Genomic DNA, 25,375 nt, shown 5'->3' with positions numbered 1-25,375 from the left:
TGGTGCCAGAAGGGCTGGTCTGAGTATTTCAGAAACTGCTGATCTACTGGAATTTTCACGCACAACCATCTCTAGGGTTTACAGAGAATGGTCCGAAAAAGAAAAAAAATCCAGTGAGCGGCAGTTCTGTGGGCGGAAATGCCTTGTTGATGCCAGAGGTCAGAGGAGAATGGGCAGACTGGTTCGAGCTGATAGAAAGGCAACAGTGACTCAAATCGCCACCCGTTACAACCAAGGTAGGCCTAAGAGCATCTCTGAACGCACAGTGCGTCGAACTTTGAGGCAGATGGGCTACAGCAGCAGAAGACCACATCGGGTACCACTCCTTTCAGCTAAGAACAGGAAACTGAGGCTACAATTTGTACAAGCTCATCGAAATTGGACAGTAGAAGATTGGAAAAACGTTGCTTGGTCTGATGAGTCTCGATTTCTGCTGCGACATTCGGATGGTAGGGTCAGAATTTGGCGTAAACAACATGAAAGCATGGATCCATCCTGGCTTGTATGGAGCATCTTTGGGATGTGCAGCCGACAAATCTGCGGCAACTGTGTGATGCCATCATGTCAATATGGACCAAAATCTCTGAGGAATGCTTCCAGCACCTTGTTGAATCTATGCCACGAAGAATTGAGGCAGTTCTGAAGGCAAAAGGGGGTCCAACCCGTTACTAGCATGGTGTACCTAATAAAGTGGCCGGTGAGTGTATATATACATACATACATACATACACACACACCAAATATTGGTTTAAGCTTCGCTATTAATACATTTTTGCAATTAAAAAAAAATTACATTGAGTCAAAATCTTTGATTGCAAGTAGGCCTCAATGCCTAGTTATGACAGATCATTATTTTCTGTCCAGGGAGAAGCTCTTTAAAGGGGCTTTTAAAAGTCCAGAGATTATAAAAATAAAGTGTAGAGTGAGCGCTTGTGAAATCTTTAAAAAAAAAAACACATCTGCTGGAGTAGATTCAATACAGTTTGGAAGGTCATCTCAAAGATGTCTTCCTATATTATCATTAATAAATAAATATATATACATACACACACACATATGTCTTGGTATTATCATCGCTAGACATAAGTGATATCAACCCGGACCTCCAACCAGGGAAATAAAAATGTCACTATGCATTTCTTATGTACAATCACCTTATCTGGTGCTCTCTCTTATTATTATTTATTATTATAGCGCCATTTATTCCATGTCGCTTTACATGTGAGGAGGGGTATACATAATAAAAACAGGTACAATAATCTTGAACAATACAAGTCACAACTGGTACAGGAGGGGAGAGGACCCTGCCCTCGAGGGCTCACAATCTACAAGGGATGGGTGAGGATACAGTAGGTGAGGATAGAGCTGGTCTTGCAGTGGTTTGGTCGATCGGTGATTACTGCAGGTTGTAGGCTTGTCGGAAGAGGTGGGTCTTCAGGTTTTTTTTGAAGGTTTCGATGGTAGGTGAGAGTCTGATATGTTGTGGTAGAGAGTTCCAGAGTAGGGGAGATACGCGAGAGAAATCTTGTATGCGATTGTGGGAAGAGGAGATAAAAGGGGAGTAGAAAAGGAGATCTTGTGAGGATCGGAGGTTGCTTGCAGGAAAGTACCGGGAGACGAGGTCACAGATGTATGGAGGAGACAGGTTGTGGATGGCTTTGTATGTCATGGTTAGGCTTTTGTACTGGAGTCTCTGGGTAATGGGGAGCCAGTGAAGGGATTAACAGAGGGGAGAGGCCAGGGAATAGCGGGGGGACAGGTGGATTAGTCAGGCAGCTGAGGTTAGAATTGATTGGAGGGGTGCGAGAGTGTTCGAGGGGAGGCCACAGAGCAGGAGGTTACAGTAGTCGAGGCGGGAGATGATGAGGGCATGGACTAGGGTTTTTGAAGATTCTTGGTTTAGGAATCTACGGATCCATTAAATATTTTTGAGTTGAAGGAGGCAGGAAGTGGAAAGGGCTTGGATATGCGGTTTGTAGGAGAGATCAGTGTCAAGGATTACCCCGAGACAGTGAGCTTGTGGGACTGGGGAGAGTGGGCAGCCTTTACTGTAATGGATAGGTTCGTTGGGGGGGGGTTGCGTGAGATGGGGGAAAGAAAATGAATTCTGTTTTGTCCATGTTAAGTTTTAGAAATCTAGCGGAGAAGAAGGATGAAATAGTGGACAGACATTGAGGGATTCTGGTTAGTAGGGTGGTGATATCTGGTCCAGAGATGTAGATCTGTGTGTCATCAGCATAGAGATGATACTGAAAACTGTGAGATTCTATGAGCTGTCCCAGGCCATTTACCTCCCCCTGCCTTCTCTGCTTAGATTTTTTTTTGTTCCTCCAGCTTTGTTCAACATGATAACTACTTAAAACGACCCTCCGCGTGGGGCACCCCCAATGACAAGGGCAGAGCAATGGTTGGTGTAAGCCATGTTCTCCTCTTACATCGCAGGAAAGCTGTGGTTTGATACATAGCTGCTCTGAACAAAACATGTTCTGCAGTCTCAATTTTCAAAATTTACCTTTTATTTTTCCATCCAGATAATCCATGTCCTCTGCAGAGCTTTCCCTAGTTTGTGTTCCTTGCGTCCGTTGGCATAGATTGAGTGGAACATCTTGCCCATTATTCTGTGTAGGAGCTGGAGGTAAAGTATCTGTAATTAAGAATTGTCTATATCAGCACACAAGTCAATATTTCACTTGTGCTCGTGCTACTGGGAGCAGCCTACATGGCCTAAGTGTCTTTACTCTTCAGGCTTGTCTCTTATCAAACACAGTTGGGATGTCATTAGTTAACAATTGCAAAGTAAGCTGCCAGCAGTGGATCTGGATGATTTGCACAAATTCATTAATCAAACAACCATTAATAACTGCCGAAGTGTGTAATTTCGTAGATTTTTACATATCACTCTCATACTCAATGCTAAATAAATTGAGAATTTTTATTAACCCTTTCACAACCTTGCAATTTTTTCATTTTGATTTTTTTCTCTCTCCCCTTCTTCCAATAGCGATAACGTTTTAATTTTCCTGCTTGTTTTTTGAGGGACGAGTTGTACTTTTGAATGACATCATTCATTTTATCATGTAATGCACCGGAAAGTCGGAAAGTGGGAAAAAATTCCAATTGCATTGAAATTGAAACGAATAGTGCAATTCCACATTTTTTTTTTATTACCATGTTCACTAGATGGTAAAACTGACCTGGTAATATGATTCTTAAGGTCAGTAAAACTATGAAAATACTAAGAGATTGATAGCAGGATTTAACAGGTAAACTACCATGGGTGAAGCTCCAATCCACCCATGACTGGCAGAGGCACATGACATCAGCAGTCATGTGTGGAGAAAGATGTGGGCTTGGCATGCAGGGATACGACTTTTGACATACAAGTACTTCAAAGGTCATGAAGGAGTTAAAGGGATTAGAATGTTGTTTCCATTTTTTCATAATTCGCATATCATTGACATGTTTCACACCTCCTCTTTTTCCCTCCTACATGAAAAACAGTCCATTTCTACCTCAGTATTTTGGCCTCATTTTTGGTCCATCTGACACTTTTTATGATTCTTGTTGCATCTGTGTTTCATGTATGAAAAAATACATTAACTTCTCGTACTCATTAAACAGTAAATTACGGAAAGCAGACAGGGATGAACTCCACGTGCTTTCTGGGGGTTTTTTTTCACAAGGCCATTGACTTTTATTGGTGAGTTTGGTCTCCAACTCAAAATAAAGTAAAACATATCTCTGATTTTTTTCCGTCCACAAAAAAAAGGACACGTGACAAGGCACATTCATCATGTGTCCATATTTTATCCCCAAAAATATCAGACAGCTCACGTACCACAAAAAATGATGTGTGAATGGGGCCTAACGCAGCACGTATCCAGAAGAAGATTTTGTAACCATGGTTGGAAAGCTCCTTTTTATTTTGGACAATTTCTGCCCACATACAAGCCTGACCCATATACAATTTAATTATTGCTCGTTTATGATGCCGTTCAAATGGGTCCACAAAACTCTATGGGAATTAGTATGTTCATTAATATGATTATTCTGTTCCTACACAGCAAACATGTGGTCGGCCGCACATATCCTGTTACATGGGGTGATGGCTGCCGACTACCATGATTTTTGTGGTTGACAGATGTCAGTTTCAGAGGTCAAACAGTGGCAAAAGTCACCTAGAGGCTATGGTGGCATCCATTTAATAGGTCCATTAAACAGATAACCTAGGTGTGACAGTTTCATGTATACATCGAGAATTTTTTCCAAAATATATCTTTAATAAAGATTTTTTTAAAAGTGATTTGAACCAAAACCAAGTTTATTGCTCTAAATCCTCTAAATCAGTATTTCCCAAAATCCAGTCCTCACGGCTCCCAACAGGTCATGTTTTCAGGATTTCCATAGTGCTGCACAAGTGGGAGAAATCCTGATACTTCCATCACCTGTACAATACTAAGGAAATCCTGAAAACATGACCTGTTGGGGTCTGGGAGGACTGGAGTTTGGGAAACACTGCTCTAAATGCTCGAAATATTGGTCTGCCTGCGCAAGAGCAGGAGGCTTCACTGTACAAGTGAAAGAAAATCCAAGTACTGGGAACATGATCGCCAACACTGAGCACAATAGGTGGACTTTCTTAGCGGGAATCAAAAGAACAATACAGGGTAAATAACATACACATTTTAAAATGATTCAAATTGCTTAGAATTGAAATGATTTAATATGAAACATTGCTATTCGACAGCCGCAACACATACAGACGTTGCCTAACAAACAGACAATCCCTGCATGTGTTGCGGCTGTCGAACAGCAATGAGACATGGAGGCGCGGGGACTCGAACATAGTTTTCGAGCACGCTGAAGACAAACTGTTAAAACACAAGCGTGCTCGCTCATCACTAGATGTCATGTATATCTGGTTTTCCATGCTTGGGAAATATGCAAATAGTCTCTTCAGAGAGGAAGAGAACTAGAACTGTAGTGCCACCTATAGGAAGTAGCAATATCAACTCTCTAACTAGCCTTGTCATATGACACAAGGCTCGTTATTAAAGGGTTGACATTGACTTTTAGGATTGCGACTTCCAATAGGTGGCACTAAAGTTTTAGTCCTCTTCCTCTCTGAAGAGACTATTTGCATATTTCCCAGAGGAGCATTGCAGGATTAAGTCTCCTCATCTCGGCATGCTTAGCATGTCACTCTCCACAAGGAGAAACATTACTACTTGGCTCATGCTTGGGAAGTCATATTTATGGTCAGGTTAACACATTAATATTTATGGTATAAAAAAGTACATAAGAGCATACAGAGTAATGAAGTTCTCACTTGTACTTATGCAGATCTGTCGTTGAAGATGGGGATTTTTTCTTTCACACTGGCTGAAGAATGATTGCTTTACCAAGCCGTGCCTGTGATTCTTGATGCACTGTAGTAATTCATACAACACATCACCTATAAGGTAGAGAGGTACATTATTAGTTTTCATATCGGTAGGATGAACTACGGCTCTGCAAGCAATACTGTCCAAAGTACATGTTTGGATCTGTGACACAGACACAGCCAGAAAAAGGATTTCTAAAATGCAGATTTGGGGTAAGTTGGATTAACAATTTTGACATTTTATGTGACATGTTGTTCAGAATGAAGTCACCATGAAAAAAGCTAATCTGCTGTAATAGACATTAGGTGTTTTTTTTATTACCTGAAGGTCTTTGCAGCTTTTTTAGCTTTCCCAACCATAATGTGATCATGCTGTTGTCTTTTGTGGTGGTGGCTCTGGTTCCACTATGGCACCAGCCTTTTGGTGCAGCGGCATATTCTGTAGCCTTTGTATATATGGTACTGGGGCTACATGATCAGCGCACGATCAGTTCTCATGTGGGGATACATTCAGATTTACATTATTGTTACTTACCTCTCCTAAATCCAGTGCTAGCTCAATCTGCTCCTCAGCACGTGGGGTTATCATCACACCATGCAAACACCTCTGAAGTCAGGCTATGTTCACATGTTGCGTTTTTGCAGCATTTTTTAAATGTCCTTTTTTTCAGCTGTGTTTCACAGTACCAGCAAAGTCTATGAGATTTCAGAAATGTCTTTGTCAAAGAGATGTGTTTTTTGTAAAGTGCAGTATGTCACTTCTTTCAGTGTTTTTCACCAATTGAAAGCTATGGTTAATGCCAAAAATGCTGCAAAAACTGCACGTATCAGGTTTTGCTGCATTTTTGGGTGTAAAAACCTGATGATGTTAAATCAGATTTTTTTTATGCACTAAACTTTATCAGCATTCACAGGAGGCAAATATACCCTGACAAAAGCGAAAAAAAAAACACTCCAAAAATGCCTCAACAAAGGATTAAACACTCAGATAAACCTGCTTTTTTGACATTGCTTCCTCAATGCCAAGAGAGCAGGTTTTGCCTACGGAAAAAACTCTGCAAAAACGTAACATATGAGCATAGCCTTTACAGTCTAGCTTAGGCTGCAGCTCACCGCATGAGTATTTAGTTAGTTGGCATTACTCAGGACTGGTAAGGCTTTGAACCTAGGGGCTCTGCTGTACCTCTGGTCAGCTCTGCCTTGGGCTTGTGACAAACCCAGTTCTGCTACATCACTATGTACACTGTTATGTTGCTGGACAGGTTCCAAACTCAACTGTGCTAAATCAGCAAGTTAACACTGCTGCACAGCTGTCAGCTTTGCTCTTGAGAAAAACTCAGTGCAGCTATATTGCTGAGTCAACCCCTCCATATTGTGGCCAGCATAGAACTCTGTGACAAACCTAACTCGGCCAAACGGCTGAGCCACTGCCATACTGATACAGCCGAAACAAATAAAATATGGTGTTAATAAGGAATTCAGACTAGTAAGGCAGATTTCCATGGATAGGAACCAATTGTTTTTAGCACCATATGTATTATTGCTAACATTGCTATAGTTTCTTGGCTCATTATTAATACTCATCTTAAAACACTATTGTTCTATAAGGTGTGAATGTTTCACACCACGATAGTCGCTTTTAGTCCTGGTATCATATTTTTGTGCAATGTGTAAAATTTACTTCTTTGATGTTAAAGACACGCCAACTCATTTTATAATACTTTTTCAATATTTGAGCCAACTTTATTAGTGCACCAAATGTTAGTGCTAGTGGAATTGAAATCAATTTCTCCTACTTGGGTAGAATATACTTTAATATTAAAATACCTCATAACAGCAATTCACCAGCTACTGAAAAATGTGCATTTTATATAAAACCATAAAAAATGAATGATGTATTAGAAAAAAATAATATATTTATAAGGCAAGGGTAAAGCACACACCAGTGGACAATGTAGTACCTGAACTAGGAGAACGGGCTTTAAAATCGAGTTTTGTAAGAATACACAGAGCTCTTCCATTCATTATAAACTTGCTGTCATCTGCTTTCTTTAGTGAGTATTCTTCCTCTGCCCATCGTAGCCACTGAACAACATCATCCTTGCTCCAAAGGGAAGGATGTATTCCTGAAATCCATAATGTGAAAATGATGAGAATTCCAAAAACAAGAAAAGGGATTGCCAAAGTAAAAGTCAAATATGCCTTCTCTCCAAGTGGTGGCTCCTAATACTATAGAAAAATTAACCAGCCATGCTGAACGCCCTGTATGTTGTCAGCTAAAGATCATTTCTAAGATACATGGACTTCACAGTGCTGCACCTCTAGAACCTAGAGGAGCAAAATCTGGCAACAAAACATCTCTCAAGACCTAGTTATAGAGTTGGGAATCTTCTCTGCTTAAAGTAGTTTACTGCCTCCCGTAACTTAGAAGTTCTAAGGCTTTCAAAAAGTTGACCTTGAATACATTTGCGACATGTCATAAGAGTGATGACATTGGCGCAATTATGTTACCAGCACTTGATTGCTACAAAGGTATTAGTTCAACTGTCTTAACACATAGAGTTAAAGGGCTTGTCCGATTTGTCCTACAACAAAAAGAATGGATGAATAAGATAACCAAAATGGGGAACATTGCATTGAGAAGCCTAACAGGACATGGAGAAACAATATTTCCTGAATCCAATTAGTCAGAACTATATTTACCCAAAAATGGTAAGATAAATTACATATGGTAATGGTTTTACATAAAAAAAACTCATGAAATCTAGTGACACATTACATCCTGTGGGAAGCTGAGATCATATTAAACTTACAAGGTAGGCACAGCAGACAGTATTGGTGGGGTGCTACAACAACTCTACAGAAACTGTGTAGCAAAATTATATAAGAAGAAAGCAGTAGGGAAGAAAATCTACATTTTAAAATGTTTTTATTTTTCTGTCTATGTTGATTTCTGTTGTTAATGCTCTGTAATAAAAATGATCAATGCTTACAATGGAGGTGCACATATTTTCTTCCCTGTTTTCTTCTTATATATTTTACAAACATGAGATCATATATAACACTTAGTTGGTTGGTCATCTGGCGCTCACCATTCCCACCCTCCCTGGACTTGTCTGTACATTGTCTCTTTGTCTTCTCCTTGATGTGTCTGTACTTGTCAATTCTTTGTCCTAACAAAATTAAGTTTCTTTCTGTCTGCTTAGGTTGAATGTTTGGGATTCCTGATTTGATCTCTGTATTATCTTATGCACAGGCGGACACTGACAGAAAAAGACCCTGTGCAAGAACAATCTATGGGCCCTTTGCAGTCCAATAGCTCCTCAAATACACAATTCCACCTGGTCTGAAGGTAGAAGTGGGCCCCTTACACCTCTTGGGCCCCTGTGTCTGCACTAATGATATGTCCACTTCTAATCTTATGCTCAGTTTTGAGGATTGCTTATTAATTATTGATGTTTAGATTCTAAAATTATAAATGGAAAGCAATCTCTTTCGGTAAGCGGATTCAAGCAAATTTTGAAGATATGTTCAACATGTTTCTCGAGCCCATTAGAGGTTGTACGTCCTGATTGTACTTCTCTGCTGCTTCTCATGCTTAGATAATACTATGTTTTTAGATATGTCATGATGGAGAGATGTGACAAGTTATATGATATCTGATTGTTATTACTCTTTAAAATATTCAATAAACTTATTGTGAACTAAAAAAAAACCATGTTACTACTATATACACCGCCATTATAATATATCCTATGATTCAGGCCCCTTTTTATGTGCCACCACACTTTGGCCCTGATTGATCACTTGCATTTTTTTTAAAGTTACTTTTCTTCTTTTGCCTTGAGGTGTTCATCTAAATGGCACATGAGGTTCACTAATTTCGTGCAAAGTCGAAAAATGGCTTCTTTCCTGTCATTAACCATTTTTGCAATGTTGCATCTTTTTCAAAATATGATAAAAGATGCGACACTTTGAAAAACATGCATAAAACTACACCAGAGGGTGCTTAGAGTGGAGTTGTGCCAAATTTTTCAACTTTTTAAAAATTTGCAAATGATGAATCGGGCTAAAACAATTAAACTCTGCCCTCAAAGCTGGAAAAAAAAAACCAGGAAAACACAAAATATAGACTTTAAAAAAGGTGCAAATAGAATAATAAATTGGGTGCAAACAAGAGGTGCAAAACTAGACAAAAAGCAGTTGCAGAGGCAATAATTAAACCAAACATTTCTGCATTATTCATTGTTCTACTTACTGAGACTTCCTGGAACTTTGCATATCACTTCTTCAGAAAAGGAACAGTGTGGGTGACAATGGTCTAGGTCATCCTGGCTAAGGTGAGGAGACAATGTAATGGTTTGAGGAGTGATTGTCTTTATTCTTTCCTGCAATGTTACATAAAAGTCTTAGTAATAGCCCCCAGAGCAAATTTTGGACCAGGTCCCCCAAATCCCGAATTCATCACTCCTTCCCCCACCCCGTATCCTGCAGACATCAGCTGGATCAGGCAGCCACCATACTTTAGCCCTGAAATATTAAACACTTTTCTGTGAACATATGTTGCCACAAAGACAAAAAGTTTAAAATAAATCTGTTTTACAAAATTTAAAATAAAATTACAAATTATTAACATGATGTAGCTGAATAACCAAGGGTTAATACTGCATAACCACGTTAAACCATACCAGCAAATAATAGTAGCGAATCTTCAAAAATATAGCATCCAAAACCATAAAATAATGGAAGAATTATCATACACAAATGCATACTACATTATAAAAACAGAAGAAATAAGGAGGGATAGGTAGGAGATGATGCAACACGGGGAATTAATCAAAATGAAAAATAAAAAGACAAAACAAACATGGAAACATAGGAAAAATACAATATCATAATTTTGGCATCTAATGATATAAACGAGATGAAACACAAGTTACACAACACAGGTAATACATATAGAAACCTTTAATCCTTTCAGAAGCGTTTCTTTCATAGGCTGCAGCAAATATAAAAAATAAACTGTATTGCCTACTCTCTCCGGATCCACCGCTGTACCAGTCTGTTGTTTTTCAGCAGCGCTAACGTCATGTTGACAGCGCTGCAGCCAATCACTGAACTCGACAGCTTGTGCTGTCTACATGGGCAGAACCGCTGCACTCACTGATTGACTGTAGCATGGTCGACGTGATTCCTGCACAGCGGACAAAAAACAAAGACCAAGGAAGTTACAGACAGCCAGCACTTGACCTAGGAAGGGCAAGCAATACAATCAAGGGCAAGCAGTTTTCTTAAAGGGGACAACCCCCTTTCAAATCTATAATGTATGGAAGGTTGGAATCACATATGGCCGTAGCTAAGTAGTTTACATATGGCATTTAAAAATGAACGCCAGGTGGAAGATGATGGAGGAATCATGGCCTAATCATGGCATTTCATTTAATATTGGAATCCAGCCAAAAGAATTTCACTGCCAGCACAAAGCTTTAAAAAGTCCCAAAACTTCATATTCTGTGTGTATTGTGGCAGGTTTCTGTTGTAGAGGGAGTGCTAAATCCATCCATATGTTTACTCTGTCTGAGAACTGGACAGTATAGATTGCCCAGTGTATTTCTTTCTGCTGCAGGTTTGGCAGCACAATGGTTAAGTGCTTAGCAGTGGTTGGGGTCCTGTGCTCAAATCCCATCAAGGACAATATTTGCAAGAAGTTTGTGTGTTCTCCCCACGTTTGCGGGAGTTTCCTCAAGGTTCTGTGGTTTCCTCCCACAGTCCAAAGACATACTGATAGGAAATTTAGATTGTGAGTCCCAATGGGGCCAGTGATGATAATGTCTGTAAAGCGCGGTGGAATATAATGGGGCTATATAAGCAAAGCATAATAAAACCTACATAGAAAGTGTTAGGATCTGCAGGGGTGCTTTATAACTTTAAGGAGATTAAAGGCGGCGCACATCTCGGCAGGGGGAGCCTTCTTGGATCTCCACAGCCATAGAAACTGAATGGCCAAGCAGCTCTAAGGGAGTCCTTCTGCCTCTTGTGCGACCCACTGGTGATTGCGCGTATGCGATGACGTAATCATGTACGTGCCTGCATGTACATGCGCCACTCACCAGGACACCAGTCCAGAAGTAAAGCTGCAGGGGATCTGCAGGTTAGTATAAAAACTTTTTAAAAAAATAAAATGAATTAAATGGGCTTGAGGAGGAGCAAATGATGATGAATTAATGGTGTGGGACGGAGGACAGTGATTGATGTATTGAGGTGGTGGGGTGCAAATAATGATGAATTGGGGGTGGGGGAAAGCAAATGATGAATTGAGGGTTGTGGATGGGGGGGACAGCAAATGATGAATAGAGAGTGGGGGATGGGGTACAGCAAATAATGAATTGGGGTGGGGACAGCAAATGACTTGAGGGTAGGGATGGGAGAGAAAGAGTGGTGGAGGGGGCATGAATTGAGTAAGGGGGAAAGCAAATGATGACTTGAGTGTTGGGGTGGGAGAGTGGTGGAGGTTGGCTTGTAAATATAATTAATTGGGGGAGAGGGCGGTACACAGTGGGGGGGCATTGAATTTGCAGGACTGTGACTGGTAATGAATTGGGGGAAAGAGTACAGGTGCTAATTAATTTATATATTTATTGGGTAGAGAAAGGGGCTATTTATAGTTAGTGGGAAGCACAGTGGTGGATTACAATTTATATTTACAATGGAGGGTTACATATTTACTAATTATATATTAATGGTGGGTGCATGTCTGTATTCAGCTGCGTAGTGTAGAAGTTGGGGAAAAGTGTGGAATGTGCTCTGGAAGTGGTGCTCTAAATAACTGTGTGCTATATCCTGCAGAGACGAGTCATGGCTGGAGGAAGGGATGGCGGTCTGTGCTGGATGAAGAAGAAAAGTGAAGATGAAGGACTTCAACTAGATCACCGGTGTTATAGAAGGGTAAATAGTTTGCCTTTAAGTGCCTTTTGCCTTTAATTGCTAGAATTACTAGAATCTGTTGACTCAGTAGTCTGATGGTCTCCCTTCAAGGAAACTATACTTCTTATCATGTATGCTTTCAATAGTCAGCCACAACATGTTCTGAGTTATGGTAAATAAAGTATGACCCTGGGTGATGGTGGGGGCTACATGAGTTACATTGAAATGCATTTGTTGTAAATGGTATAAAACATTGCTTTGGCTTTTAATATATCAGATAAAAGTGACTTGCTCACAGGATATGTGTGAGGTGTCTTTTTGTCTCCAAGCGCGCTTGTAAAATGATGGGCGTAATTACACAATTTGGTCTCACTGGTGATCTGTCAGCTGACATTGGGTCAGAACGAAAACAGCTACGACACCGGTGAATCAGTGTGTTACCTATACATTATACATGATATATAAAGCTCCTGTGTATGTCAATGATGATCACTGTATTATCTATACACTATACACATATACAGAGCTCCTGTTCATAATTTAACAGCCTGATCACTGTATTACCTGTACATGATACACTATACACAGAGCTCCTGTGCATCATGTCAGCGGTGGTCACTGTATTATCTGTACACTGACAGTATACACAAAGCTCCTGTGTATAATGTCACTGGTGATAACTGTTTTACCTGTACACTATATACAGAGCTCCTGTGTATAACATCACCGGTGATCCCTGTATTACCTGTACACTGACACTATATACAAAGCTCCCGTGCATAATGTCACTGGCGACCACACTATTACCTGTACTTTAGCCAGGACTTTTTTTCCTGTCCATTTTCTTACCCTCTTTTGAACCACATCCATGCTGGTGTCCTACAGCCGTTGAGCACTGATCAGTGACGCACATCACTGATCGGCATCTGGTTTTTGTGGCTTTCTTGTGTGAAAAAAGAATCAAATAAAAATAATTTAGTTGATAGGGCTAGACTAGAGACAGTAAAAATATACTGTAGTAATCAATGTCTACTACAGTATTTTTTACTGAATAAAGCCAGTGTTAGTGTCAGATAGTAAAGCGTAAAAAAAAAAATATATATATATTTGATTAGTTGATAAGACTAGATGAGGGACACTAAAAATATACTGTATTAATCAATATTTTACTGAATATAGTCAGGGTTAGTGTTAGATACTTGAAAGTGCTCAGTAATTCGTCTTAACTGACGTCCATTTAGTAAGTTTGTTTTTTATTTTACCTTTTTTTTTTTCGTGGCGCAATCAGGAATCAAATTAGAAACTACAGGCCTCACAAAAATCGACTTTTTCAAAGTCTTTTTTTCTGAGAATTTTGAAAATCTCATTGTGGCCAAGACAAATTTATATGCCCAACAGTTTTTGGCTCAAAACCCCACTTTATCATTTTTTATCTGGACCCCTGTAGATGCAGTAGAAATGATGATGTTTTGGGAGCCTTTCCTTCATATGGGGTTAATGCAGAAGCCAGAACTTCAACAATATTGGAGTATTGATGTTTTATGCAACACTCCACTCTTTCGCATGGCTATAACCCGTAAATGCTATGAGAACATCCAAAAATGTTTGCATTACAACAAAAATGCACAATGTCCTCCTTGAGAAACCCCAGCTTTGATTGACTTTTCAAGGATCGGCTGGTCTTTGATCATTTCAGCTGAGGTGTCAAGTGTGCTGACTTGTACATTCCCCAAAGAGACATCTGCGTTCATGAGTTCCTAATACATTTAAACGTGAGGCTCAAACTCTGACAATCTGACAATACCTGCCCAGTAAGAGGAACAGGTATGGAATTAAACTCAACAACCTGTATGAGAGAACCTCAGGGTACACACACAGATGTAGGGTTTATGAAGGGAAGGACACCCGGATTCAACTCCCTGAATGACCCCCCTGTCCTGGGAGTGAGTGGGAGATATGCACATGGTTGGGGAACTACAGTATCACAGTCTGGGGAAAGTTCCCCGGGGCGTAACTAATCGACCACCTGGTTCATCACTAGCGCCTTGTATGGTTAGACTTTAAACCAGGTGGGCGCCAGGTTCTACTCCAGGATGGACCCCAGAGCCACAACAGCTCACCCCCAGAGGGGTAAGGAAGCAGGACTGGCCAGGAACTGGTAAACAGGACTGCACAGCTAGCAGATATAACAGGTTCAGGATCAGGAACAGACAGAATAGGTTCAGGAACACATGGCAGACTTGGGTTCAGGGTCACAGGTGCAGGTTCAAACTGAACTAGATAATCTATGGGTTATTATAAAGAGGAAGATGAGAGACACCAGACCCAACAATGCAGACGAGTTGAAGGCTGCTATCAAAGCAACCTGAGCTTCCATAACACCTCAGCAGTGCCACAGACTGATCGCCTCCATGCCACGCCGCATTGATGCAGTAATTGATGCAAAAGGAGCCCCAACCAAGTACTGAGTGCATTTACTGAATATACATTTCAGTAGGCCAACATTTCGGATGCTAAAATAATTTTTCAAGCTGGTGTTATAAAATATTCTAATTTACTGAGATAATGACTTTTGGGTTTTCATTGGCTGTAAGCCATAATCATCAACATTAACAGAAATAAACACTTGAAATAGATCACTCTGTTTGTAATTGCTCTATATAATGAGTTTCACTTTTTGTATTGAAGAACTGAAATAAATTCACTTTTTGATGATATTCTAATTTTGTGAGATGCACCTGTAATTCCAGTGATGTGTAAATTACTGGGCTATTTAGTGTAGTTTTGATAAAACACTCTCAGCAGGAGATTATTATTAGAGGACTAGTAACCCTGCTGAGAGGGTGTCAAGTATATTAATGAGCTCTGCAACCCCACCCCCACCCCACCACTGATTGGCAGCTTTCTGTATATATGGGCAGAAAATTGCCAATCAGTGATCTGGGCGGAGTTACACAGAGCTCAGTATTAGAGAACCTTTACATCTGCAGCAGAAAAACATTGTTTTATCAAAATGACAGCAAAAAGCTCATTAAGTGATACATCGCTGTAATCGGTGTCCCTGCCCCTACATTGTACTGCTCTCAGATGGCCTGGAAAAAAACCTGGTGAAAGATACCCTTTAAAATATTTAAGGTTTTTATGAAAGAGGCCAAAGACTTTAAAAGAACAGTCACACTGGAAATATGATAAACTAAATATAAAACTAATATACTACTAAACAATAGCATAGTCTATTACCAGAGTCATCAATCAGATTCCAGCTTGTACCAGAAACAGAATCCAGTACAGTCAAGCAGCTGTGTATATGTATATAATGAAGGGGATTCAGAGATTTCAAGAGCACCGCAGCCCCTGCCATCATTAGGGTATGTGCCCACGTTGCGGATTCCATTGCGGATTTTTCCGTGCGGATTCTGAAAAATCCGCAGGTAAAACGCCCTGCGTTTTACCTGTGGATTACCTGCGGATTTTACCTGCGTTCTTACACCCGCGGATTCCAATTATGGAGCAGAAGTAAAACGCTGCGGAATCCGCACATAGAATAGACATGCTGCATTTGACATGTGCACTGCGGATTTGGTTTTCCATAGGTTTACATGGTACTGTACAACGCATGGAAAACTGCTGCGAATCCACAGTGTCAAATCCGCAACGTGTGCGCTTCCAAAGATCAGATCCCCAATGAGGGTCAGCCCTACTCTCAAGTTTTCATGTATGAGGCAGAGTATTACAATCCACATGATATGGAATTTCCGCTTAAACCTTAAAAAAAGATGTCCTTTTAATTTAACTTTCAGACTTACAAGTCTAGTCTAATTTCAGAAATCTGGCTGTGATTCTTACAAAAACATGATTAAATGTTCAGAATAATTGTCTGCTTCCTCTATAACCCGCAAATCAAGAGTATATAATCTGGAAGGGTGTCGTCCCATACAGACCAGGTGAACACAGTGACAACCAGCTTGGGAACCGCTATATATGGTGGACAGCTAGACAAGCAATTATATCAGTTGTGACAGTACATGAATAAATATGAGCTGCAAAATGCCCAATGTCAAGATTGTCACTTACTGGAAAGAGTGCATCTGGCTAGAAGAGTCCCGTGTATCTCTACCCCCACGTACGTTTCGTCCTCACTTCCTCAGGGTGCATGTCAGAGGAGAAAAAAGTCATACGATACACTCTTGATTTACATAATAGCGCTGTGGCACCCTATCGGCCTATCTAATTAGTCAACAATCAAAACGTTTGTGAACATGGAATGATTTTTAAGCAATTTTAAAAATCATTCTTTGGCAACACATCATCCTATGTAAACCGGACATGTGCTGTCAATTACATGATGCTCTGGGCAAATGCAAGTGCAGACAGCATGTCTACAGTGGGTATGGAAAGTATTCAGACCCCTTTAAATTTGTCACTCTTTGTTTCATTGCAACCATTTGGTAAATTCAAAAAAGTTCATTTTTTTTTCTCATCAATGTACACTCTGAACCCTATCTTGACTGAAAAAAAACAGAAATGTAGAAATTTTTGCAAATTTAATAAAAAAGAAAAACTGAAATATCACATGGTCATAAGTATTCATACCCTTTGCTCAGTATTGGGTAGAAGCACCCTTTTGAGCTAGTTCAGCCATGAGTCTTCTTGGGAATTGTGTTTTTCACACCTGGATTGGGGATCCTCTGCCATTCTTCCTTGCAGATCCTCTCCAGTTCGGTCAGGTTGGATGGTGAACAGCCATTTTCAGGTCTCTCCAGAGGTGCTGAATTGAGTTTAGGTCAGGGCTCTGGCTGGGCCATTCAAGAATGGTCACAGAGTTGTTCTGAAGCCACTCCTTTGTTATTTTAGCTGTGTGCTTAGGGTTATTATCTTGTTGGAAGGTGAACCTTTGGCCAAGTCTGAGATCCAGAGCACTCTGGAAGAGGTTTTCATCCAGGATATCTCTGTACGTTGACGCATTCATGTTTCCTTCAATGACAACCAGTCGTCCTGTCCCTGCAGCTGAAAAACACCCCCATAGCATGATGCTGCCACCACATTTCACTCTTGGGATTGTATTGGGCAGGTGATGAGCAGTGCATGGTTTTCTCCACACATACCGCTTAGAATTATCACCAAAAAAGGTCTATTTTCGTCTCATCAGAGCAGAGAATCTTATTTCTCATAGTCTGGGAGTCCTTCATGTGTTTTTTTTTAGCAAACTCTATGCGGGCTTTCATATGTCTTGCACTGAGGAGAGGCTGGTGGAGGGCTGCAGTGATAGTTGACTTTGTGGAACTTTCTCCCATCTCCCTACTGCATCTCTGGAGCTCAGCCACAGTGATCTTGGGGTTCTTCTTTACCTCTCTCACCAAGGCTCTTTTCCCACGATTGCTCAGTTTGGCTGGACGGCCAGGTCTAGGAAGACTACTGATGGTCCCAAACTTCTTCCATTTAAGGATTATGGAGGCCACTGTGCTCTTAGGAACATCGAGTACTGCAGAAATTATTTTGTAACCTTTACCAGATCTGTGCCTTGCCACAATTCTGTCTCTGAGCTCCTTGCCCTGTTCCTTTGACCTCATGTTTCTCATTTGGTCTGACATGCACTGTGAGCTGTCAGGTCTTATATAGACAGGTGTTTGCCTTTCCAAATCAAGTCCTGTCAGTTTAATTAAACACAGCTGGACTCCAATGAAGAAGCAGAACCATCTCAAGGACAATCACAAGGAAATGGACAGCATGTGACTTAAATATGAGTGTCTGAGCAAAGGGTCTGAATACTTATGACCACGTGATATTTCATATTTTTTTTTAATTAAAAATTTTTACATTTCTGTTTTTTTCAGTCAGGATGGGGTGCAGAGTGTACATTAATGTGAAAAAAATGAACTTTTGTGAATTTATCAAATGGCTGCAGTGAAAGAGTGAAAAATTTAAAGGGGTCTGAATACTTTCCATACCCACTGTAAATAAGCCATAACAAGACAGCTATGCAATCTGAATGTAGCCGATCAGTGGTAGTGTAACAGCCGAGGTTGGCCTGTGTAAATGGGACCTAAGGGGATTAGAAATAAATGATTAGTGAAAAGTCTGGTATGAAAGTTTCAGAAACTGGAGTGAATGGGTAAATTCTGTGCTACTGGTAAATGATGATGAAAAAGGAAGAAGAAATCCAGGAATGTGGTATATTTGTCTACTCGTTTCAAAGTTCACACTTCTTCATCAGGACAAACCACTGTTATTATAGCAACTAAATCAGTTCCTTGGACGCTCCTAAAACACAACATTGGAATAAATTGGATTACAGATGTATTATAAAGTATCAAAACCCAGACCAAGTTGTAAAAAGCTGTTCCTCTGATCAATAGGTGTGCCTATATCTTTCATAGTTGTTAGCTCATCTTAGCAGCTACTATTACTTGGTTAAAGGTTTCTTTGGTTTGCACATATCACCGTCTTACGCCTAAAGTCTAATAAGTCATAGAGAGTTATAGAAATAAGAGATGAAGACTTTAGAAAACATTAATCACCACTGGTGTGTAAATAAAATGGCAACTTTATTCAGCCATCACATGAGGAGTAAAGACAAAGAGGAATGAACGAACAACAGCTGTTTCGTGTGAGAACATGCTTCATCCGCCTCTTGTTTTATTTACACATCAGTGGTGAGTGCTGCTTTCTACAGTCTTCATCTCCTATTTCAGCTATTCAAATACAACTATTTTTTATAAACTTAGCACCAGAAGATCTGGTTCTCCCAAGCTACTTGCTGTATTGTTTCCTAGTACCAATATTATTTTTCCCATTTCATAGAAATAAGTAATGATGTACCCAAGGCCAATACATCTAGTAATAGTGGGCCACTCAACCAAATTTGCAAACTGCTTCACTTTTGCACTTTTTTTTCTGGTCAAAAACTGGCATAAAAAAAAAAACTTTCCATTTACCACATTTTTTTTTCAGATGTCTCTCTTCAAGCCATTCATTTATAATGCCTACTAAAACTAAACAACCCGTACGGGTTGATACATGTTAAGATGGGAAATATGTAGTTGACAAATTCTTAATGCAAAGAGATTGAAAGGTAAACTGGCTTTGTAATTTGTGAGATTGGAAAAAATCTTGTGGTCCTGAAAATGAAAGATCTATGCCTGTGTTTTCAATCATAGATTCCTTTGCTTCCTATAAAAAGATAGGGGTCATAATTTTGAGGTTCTATGACAAGAAGCCAATTGCTTACCAGCTTCTAGGGTTCTCCACATGAGATTTTAGACTCACTGGTCTGGCCTCTGTGAAATTGTCATGTGACTGGTAAAAACTTCTGTATCTGGTAAACCTGCCCAGAGTTGGGAGCTTGCTGGACCCCCGCTTGGTTTTAAGTATACATAGTTGGATACTACTCATTGGGAAGGCAACATCGCTCTTTGGAGACACCTGAGCATCTTAAGAGGAACAAGCTTTGCTTTAGACACTGATTTGAAGCTTAAAGGGACTCAGTCACCTCAAATTGGCGGGATATTTAAATGACTTTTTACCTGTCTGATGGGCGGCGTTTCATCTTCATTTTTCCACCCCGTCCATCCCTGTTGTCCGCAATATGTTAGTGAATTAGAGTACTTGTGCTCCATAGTTGGCGCGTGCGCAATGCAATCTTCAGTTGCGCATGTGCAGTATGCCTTGCCCAACTGCGGGCCAAGCCGAAAAGCATTAGTGCGCATTCGCCTGCGCACTATGTCCCGGAAGTATTTCGCTGTGCTGCGGGACATAGTGCAGTAATGCTTTTCGGCTTTGCCCGCAGTTGGGCAAAGCATACTGCGTGAGCGTGACCGAAGATTGCACTGCAGACGGGGTGGAGAAATGAAGATGAAATGCCACCCATTGGACAGGTAAAAAGTCATTTAAATATCCCACCAATTTGAGGTGACAGGTTCCCTTTAACTTCACACAGTATTATAAAATGGAATTGAATGGAATATTTTTAATGCTGGCTGTAGGATTAAAAAAAGGATCAGTGTTCCTATTGGTCAGCTAGTTTTAAATGTCATTCAATTGTCTCTCGCCAGGTATTTAGCCACTAGCTAACTTAACCAACTTAATTTTTCCCTGTTCATGACCAGGCACATTTTCCTTTACTTTTTTTTTCTACACTTGTCTTTAAAGTGGCTACAAAGTGTTTTCTCATTCACTTCTTAAAATAATTTTGCGTCTATTTTTTTTTCATAATAATAAATGGAGCTTCATTTTTTATGTCATTTTATATTGACACTTATCATTTTTTGTAATTTTAGGTGAAAATATAAACAAAAGAAAATACTATTGTATATTTTTTTTCTCATTTTTCAATATCACAAAGTGCCACTTACATTTCTTTTTAATTTCATTCCTCAGTCCATTACAATTATTTTTATATATTGAATATAAAGGGTTTTTTTCAATAGAGGGCAGGGCTAGAAACTGTGATCTAGGCTAGTATTGGCTTTTTTATTTTGTTATTTTTTTTTCTTGCTTGCATATATATATATTTTTTTCTTCATTTCACACATTTTGCCTCCTTTGGGGGGCATTTATAAAGTAAGATATCCAAAATAAGACTGGAAGTCACCATATTAATTAAAGGGAACCTGTCCACCCCCCCCCCCCCCAGTCGTTTCAAATTAAAAGAGCCACCTTGTGCAGCAGTAATGCTGCATTCTGACAAGGTGGCTCTTTTAGTTCTGGGTGCTGTAACTAGAGAAATAATCCGTTTTTTAATTTGTCAGAAATACCTTGTCTTCAGACAAGGAGGCCGGCGTTTCCCCCCTGCAGCAGACGCCACACAGCCGTCACTCAAATCTTCTTGGTGCCGGGCGCCGCCTCCTCCTCACCGCTGTTTTGAAAATAGCCGGCGCCTGCACTCTTTTCCCCTGCCTGGTGCAGGTGCAGTGAGTGCTGCCCATCTTTCCTCATATGCAGTCTCGGTGATTGCGCCTGCACGGCCGCCCTGCCTGTGAATCCCAGCCCCGCAATGTGAATAAATCAGAAGACACTGCGGAGCTGGGAATCACAAGCAGGGTGGCCGAACAGGCGCAGTCACCGAGACTGCATATGAGGAAAGACGGGCAGCGCTCACTGCGCCTACACCAGGCAGGAGAAAAAAAGAGCGCAGGCGCCGGCTATTTTCAAAACAGCGCTGAGGAGGCAGCGCCCGGCGCCAAGAGGATTTGAGTGACAGCTGTGTGGCGTCTGCTGCAGGGGGGAAACGCTGGCCTCCTTGACTGAAGACAAGGTATTTCTGACAAATTAAAAAAATGGATTATTTCTCTAGTTACAGCACCCAGAACTAAAAGAGCCACCTTGTCAGAATGCAGCATTACTGCTGCACAAGGTGGCTCTTTTAGTTTGAAACGACTGGGGTGGGGTGGGGTGACAGGTTCCCTTTAAACAGCTGATTAAGATAACATTGAGAAAGATCCTTGTGCATTAAACGGCCATAGGCTACTGACCTGTTGTATACTCCTTTTTGTATACCTATCGACCATACAAACAAAACACCTGTTTTTTTACACTATGTGGTGAATCCCAATCTATTTTTTTATCTGTTAGATTTAAAGTTTCTCAAATATTGTCCACCCCACATATGAATACAGCCCAATGTGTTTATCCTGCCTTTGGGAGCAGCTCTGACCTTTTTTCCACTGTATGCATTTGTATAACTCTGATCACCTGCAGCTCTTAATAGGGCTTTCATTTACAGGTTTTTACACTAGCCATCAGGTCCCAAAGAAACTCTGGCTTTCACCCTTTAACACCTTTACAGAGATTTTGACTATATTACTTAGTGTCACATTGGTTGGGTACATGGAGCGGCTGCTGGACAGTGGAGCGGGCTGGCAGAAAATGGTCATATAAGCCAAGTCAAACCCAGAGAAGTCAGAAACCAAGTCAAAATCATCAAACAAAAGTCAAAAATCTGAGGTCAGCAACTGAATACCACACAGGATCATGACAGCAGAGGTAAACGGATAGAACCAAGGTCAGGAATAACAAACAATTGGCAGCAATGAGAGGCAGGGAGCCCTGCTCCAGACTCACAGTCAGTGAGAAGTCCTTGTTAGGAATAAACTCCAAGCCTGGATGGCACCACAAGTCCTAAAATATGAAACAAAGCAGCTGCATTGTTATCATGTATTGCCCGCAATGAAGGCACGCCACGGCACTCCTTTGCCTGCTTTGTTTTTATGGTGCTTGAACCCTCAGGTGGCGTTTCGAAGCCCTCGGTGGGGACAGGTGTGCTATGTATTTTTGGAGTCGATCCGATTTGTAGTTTTTTTTAAAAAATCGCATTTTAAACAAAATTTTTCCCATAGGAATTAATGGCGACCTTTCCATCAAGTTTCCCCAACTTGACCTTCCAAAGATGACTATGACACCCTCCGGTCCCGTGTGTGAAAAGTAAGTGCCCCCCGGTCCCGTGTGTGAAAAGTAAGTGCCCCCCAGTCCCGTGTGTGAAAAGTAAGTGCCCCCGGTCCCGTGTGTGAAAAGTAAGTGCCCCCCGGTCCCGTGTGTGAAAAGTAAGTGCTGCTGTAAAGCTGGCAGCGCTGTTCAAGCACCATGTATTTCCTTCAGGAAATGCCCATCTAGTTTGAATTTGTAGTTGTACCGCAGCGTACCTTCATTGCAATGTGTATACAGTAATAAACAATCTCTGCCTTCACTATGGAAAGTCCATCCGTCTCTAACAGCGCGATTCCCAATTTTTGAAGCCCCATGATTTTTATGCAGCTGTTGACTCCTTGCAGAGCCATATGTATATTGTCCGGAAGATGGGGAGTCGACAAGTAGTTAAACTTTGTATATCTATGTAATAAGCTAGGTTCCAAGTCTAACTCAGCGGTATGGAGCAACATGATTTTTTTTAACAACAGCCATGAAAAATAATGAGAAATAATGTATTTTTATACTGCCAGCTGGTAGTTTTCTAGTCTGGGGTCAATTGAACATGCACAGCAAATATTGATAAGGAACAGAAGAACTTTGAAGCATGGACAATACACGTCCAACCAAGTTAAACCACATTACTAAACTTTTTGCAGTACATTTCTAAAAAATAAAAATACTAAGAAAATGACAAACCCATGTAGTTATAGAGAAAATGTTTGAATCACTAATAATTAGGCATCTTCATTGGCTTTGTCAGCTATAATCAGCAAGAAGAGCTCTGTGACACATGCACAATTAGAAAATACACTGACAAGTGGTTTGATAAACTATGTTTCAGATTAGGTCTCCTGACATACCTACAGAGAGGAGCAGAATAATGCAAGCAATATTACTTATTATGTATTTTATGGGCTGTCAATTTGTTCTGTCCAGCTCATTTACTCTACCCAGTCAATCATACAAACCAGAGTATTGTACCCCCTTTCGGAGATGGAGCCTACAATCTAATGATTCCAACCAAAATGTATACCAATAGATTTAAGTACCAAAGAGAAACATACCTGCTGGTCAGATGTGGTGTGGTAGGTGGCCAACATGGACATATCCACGCTAGAGGAAATGAAACTTCTAAAATGTGATGGAATTGATTCTTGAGGTTTTACAATATTATCAATTGGTAGTAAAGTTAAGATCACTAATGTCTCAGATGTCCGTTCTCAGTCTACAATGACTCTTCACTGGCTGAGGCCGATGTTAACATTCAGAATATAAAGGGCTGTGTCATTTCTGTACCGAGCTTACAAAATGAAAGTAAGTGATTCCCTATTCTGGTATCGAAGCCAGCTCTGCAGAAAGTGAAAGTAAGACTGAGATATACGAGCAAGGAAATAAGAGAGGAACCATGAAAATATATTGTGCGAAAAAGGAGAATTGTGGCCCTATGGGAAAATAGATTAGATTTTCCTTATAGAACCATCAGTTCATAAGTGCTACAGTGTTTCACAGCTATACAGTGTACACCATTAACCCCTTCCCGACCAGGCAATTTCTCGTTTTTGCACTTTCAGTTTTTCATATGCTTCTTCCAAGAGCCATATCTTTTTTTTATTTTTCCATCGACATATTTATTTGAGGACTCTTTTTTGGGGGACAAGTAGTAGTTATGAATTATGTCATTTATTTGATCATAAAATGTAACGAAAAATGGGGGAAAAATTCCAAATTTGGTAAAAATGTAGAAACCTCCCCCCCCATGTCTGACTTTGCTTTTGGGGTTTAATTTTTTACAGCATCATTCATTAGGACTCTTCAGATCAGTATGATTATGGCAATATCTAAATTGTATATATACAATATTGTATATATATACATATACATATACACACAGGGTGGTCCAAAAGTAGGTGGACAATATGTGTAATAGGGTTATGAAGGGGGGGGGGATTTATCAAACATGGTTTTTGTGGTTCAAAGTTCTCACCACACATCTAGATAAGTTTCTTGGGGGGTCTAGTTTCCAAAATGGGGTCACTTGTGGGGGGTTTCTACTGTTTAGGTACATCAGGGGCTTTGCAAACGCAACATGACGCCTGCAGACCATTCCATCAAAGTCTGCATTCCAAAACGTCACTACTTCTCTTCCGAGCTCTGCTATGCGCCCAAACAGTGGTTTACCCCCACATATGGGGTATCGGAGTTCTCAGGACAAACTGGACAACAACTTTTGGGGTCCACTTTCTCCTTTTACCCTTGGGAAAATAAAAACATTGTTGCTAAAAGATTTTTGTGACTAAAAATTGAAATGTTAATTTTTTTCTTCCATGTTGCTTCTGCTGCTGTGAAACACCTGAAGGGTTAATAAACTTCTTGAATGTAGATTTGAGCACCTTAAGGGGTGCAGTTTTTAGAATGGTGTCACTTTTGGGTATTTTCAGCCATATAGACCCCTCAAACTGACTTCAAATGTGAGATGGTCCCTAAAAAAAATGGTTTTGTAAATTTTGTTGTAAAAAAGGAGATTTTTGTGTACTCACCGTAAAATCTCTTCCTCTTAGCCTCTAATTGGGGGACACAGGACCATGGGTGTTATGCTGCTGTCCACTAGGAGGCAACACTATGCATAATCTGAAAAAGATTAACTGTGGCTCCTCCTCTGCAGTA

The 25,375-nt window shown here is 40.4% G+C and overlaps 1 protein-coding gene across 3 annotated transcripts in view; it reads right to left on the bottom strand.

The window, feature by feature from the left end:
- Positions 1-24,005, bottom strand: part of LOC143815611 (transcription factor ETV7-like) — a 35,672-nt gene extending 11,667 nt beyond the window's left edge. Inside the window, exons 1-5 of one of the 3 annotated variants that reach the window (XM_077294993.1) lie at positions 23,776-24,005; positions 9,642-9,771; positions 7,345-7,509; positions 5,330-5,455; positions 2,513-2,644 (exon numbers count right to left, since the gene is read on the bottom strand). In XM_077294993.1, coding sequence (XP_077151108.1) covers positions 2,513-2,644; positions 5,330-5,455; positions 7,345-7,509; positions 9,642-9,771; positions 23,776-23,817 — 595 coding nt within the window. In that variant the 5' untranslated portion in view covers positions 23,818-24,005. Of the gene's footprint in view, positions 1-2,512; positions 2,645-5,329; positions 5,456-7,344; positions 7,510-9,641; positions 9,772-10,349; positions 10,420-23,775 lie in introns of those variants that run through there. The other 2 variants (XM_077294995.1, XM_077294994.1) reach the window with 2 other exon arrangements.
- Positions 24,006-25,375: the final 1,370 nt, after the last annotated feature.

Source organism: Ranitomeya variabilis, chromosome 3 (genome assembly GCF_051348905.1).
Source record: "Ranitomeya variabilis isolate aRanVar5 chromosome 3, aRanVar5.hap1, whole genome shotgun sequence".
In the NCBI taxonomy this organism is placed as follows: domain Eukaryota; kingdom Metazoa; phylum Chordata; class Amphibia; order Anura; family Dendrobatidae; genus Ranitomeya; species Ranitomeya variabilis.
The sequence above is the reverse complement of the archived record's forward strand: the minus strand, read 5'-3'. Positions and strand labels throughout refer to the sequence as shown.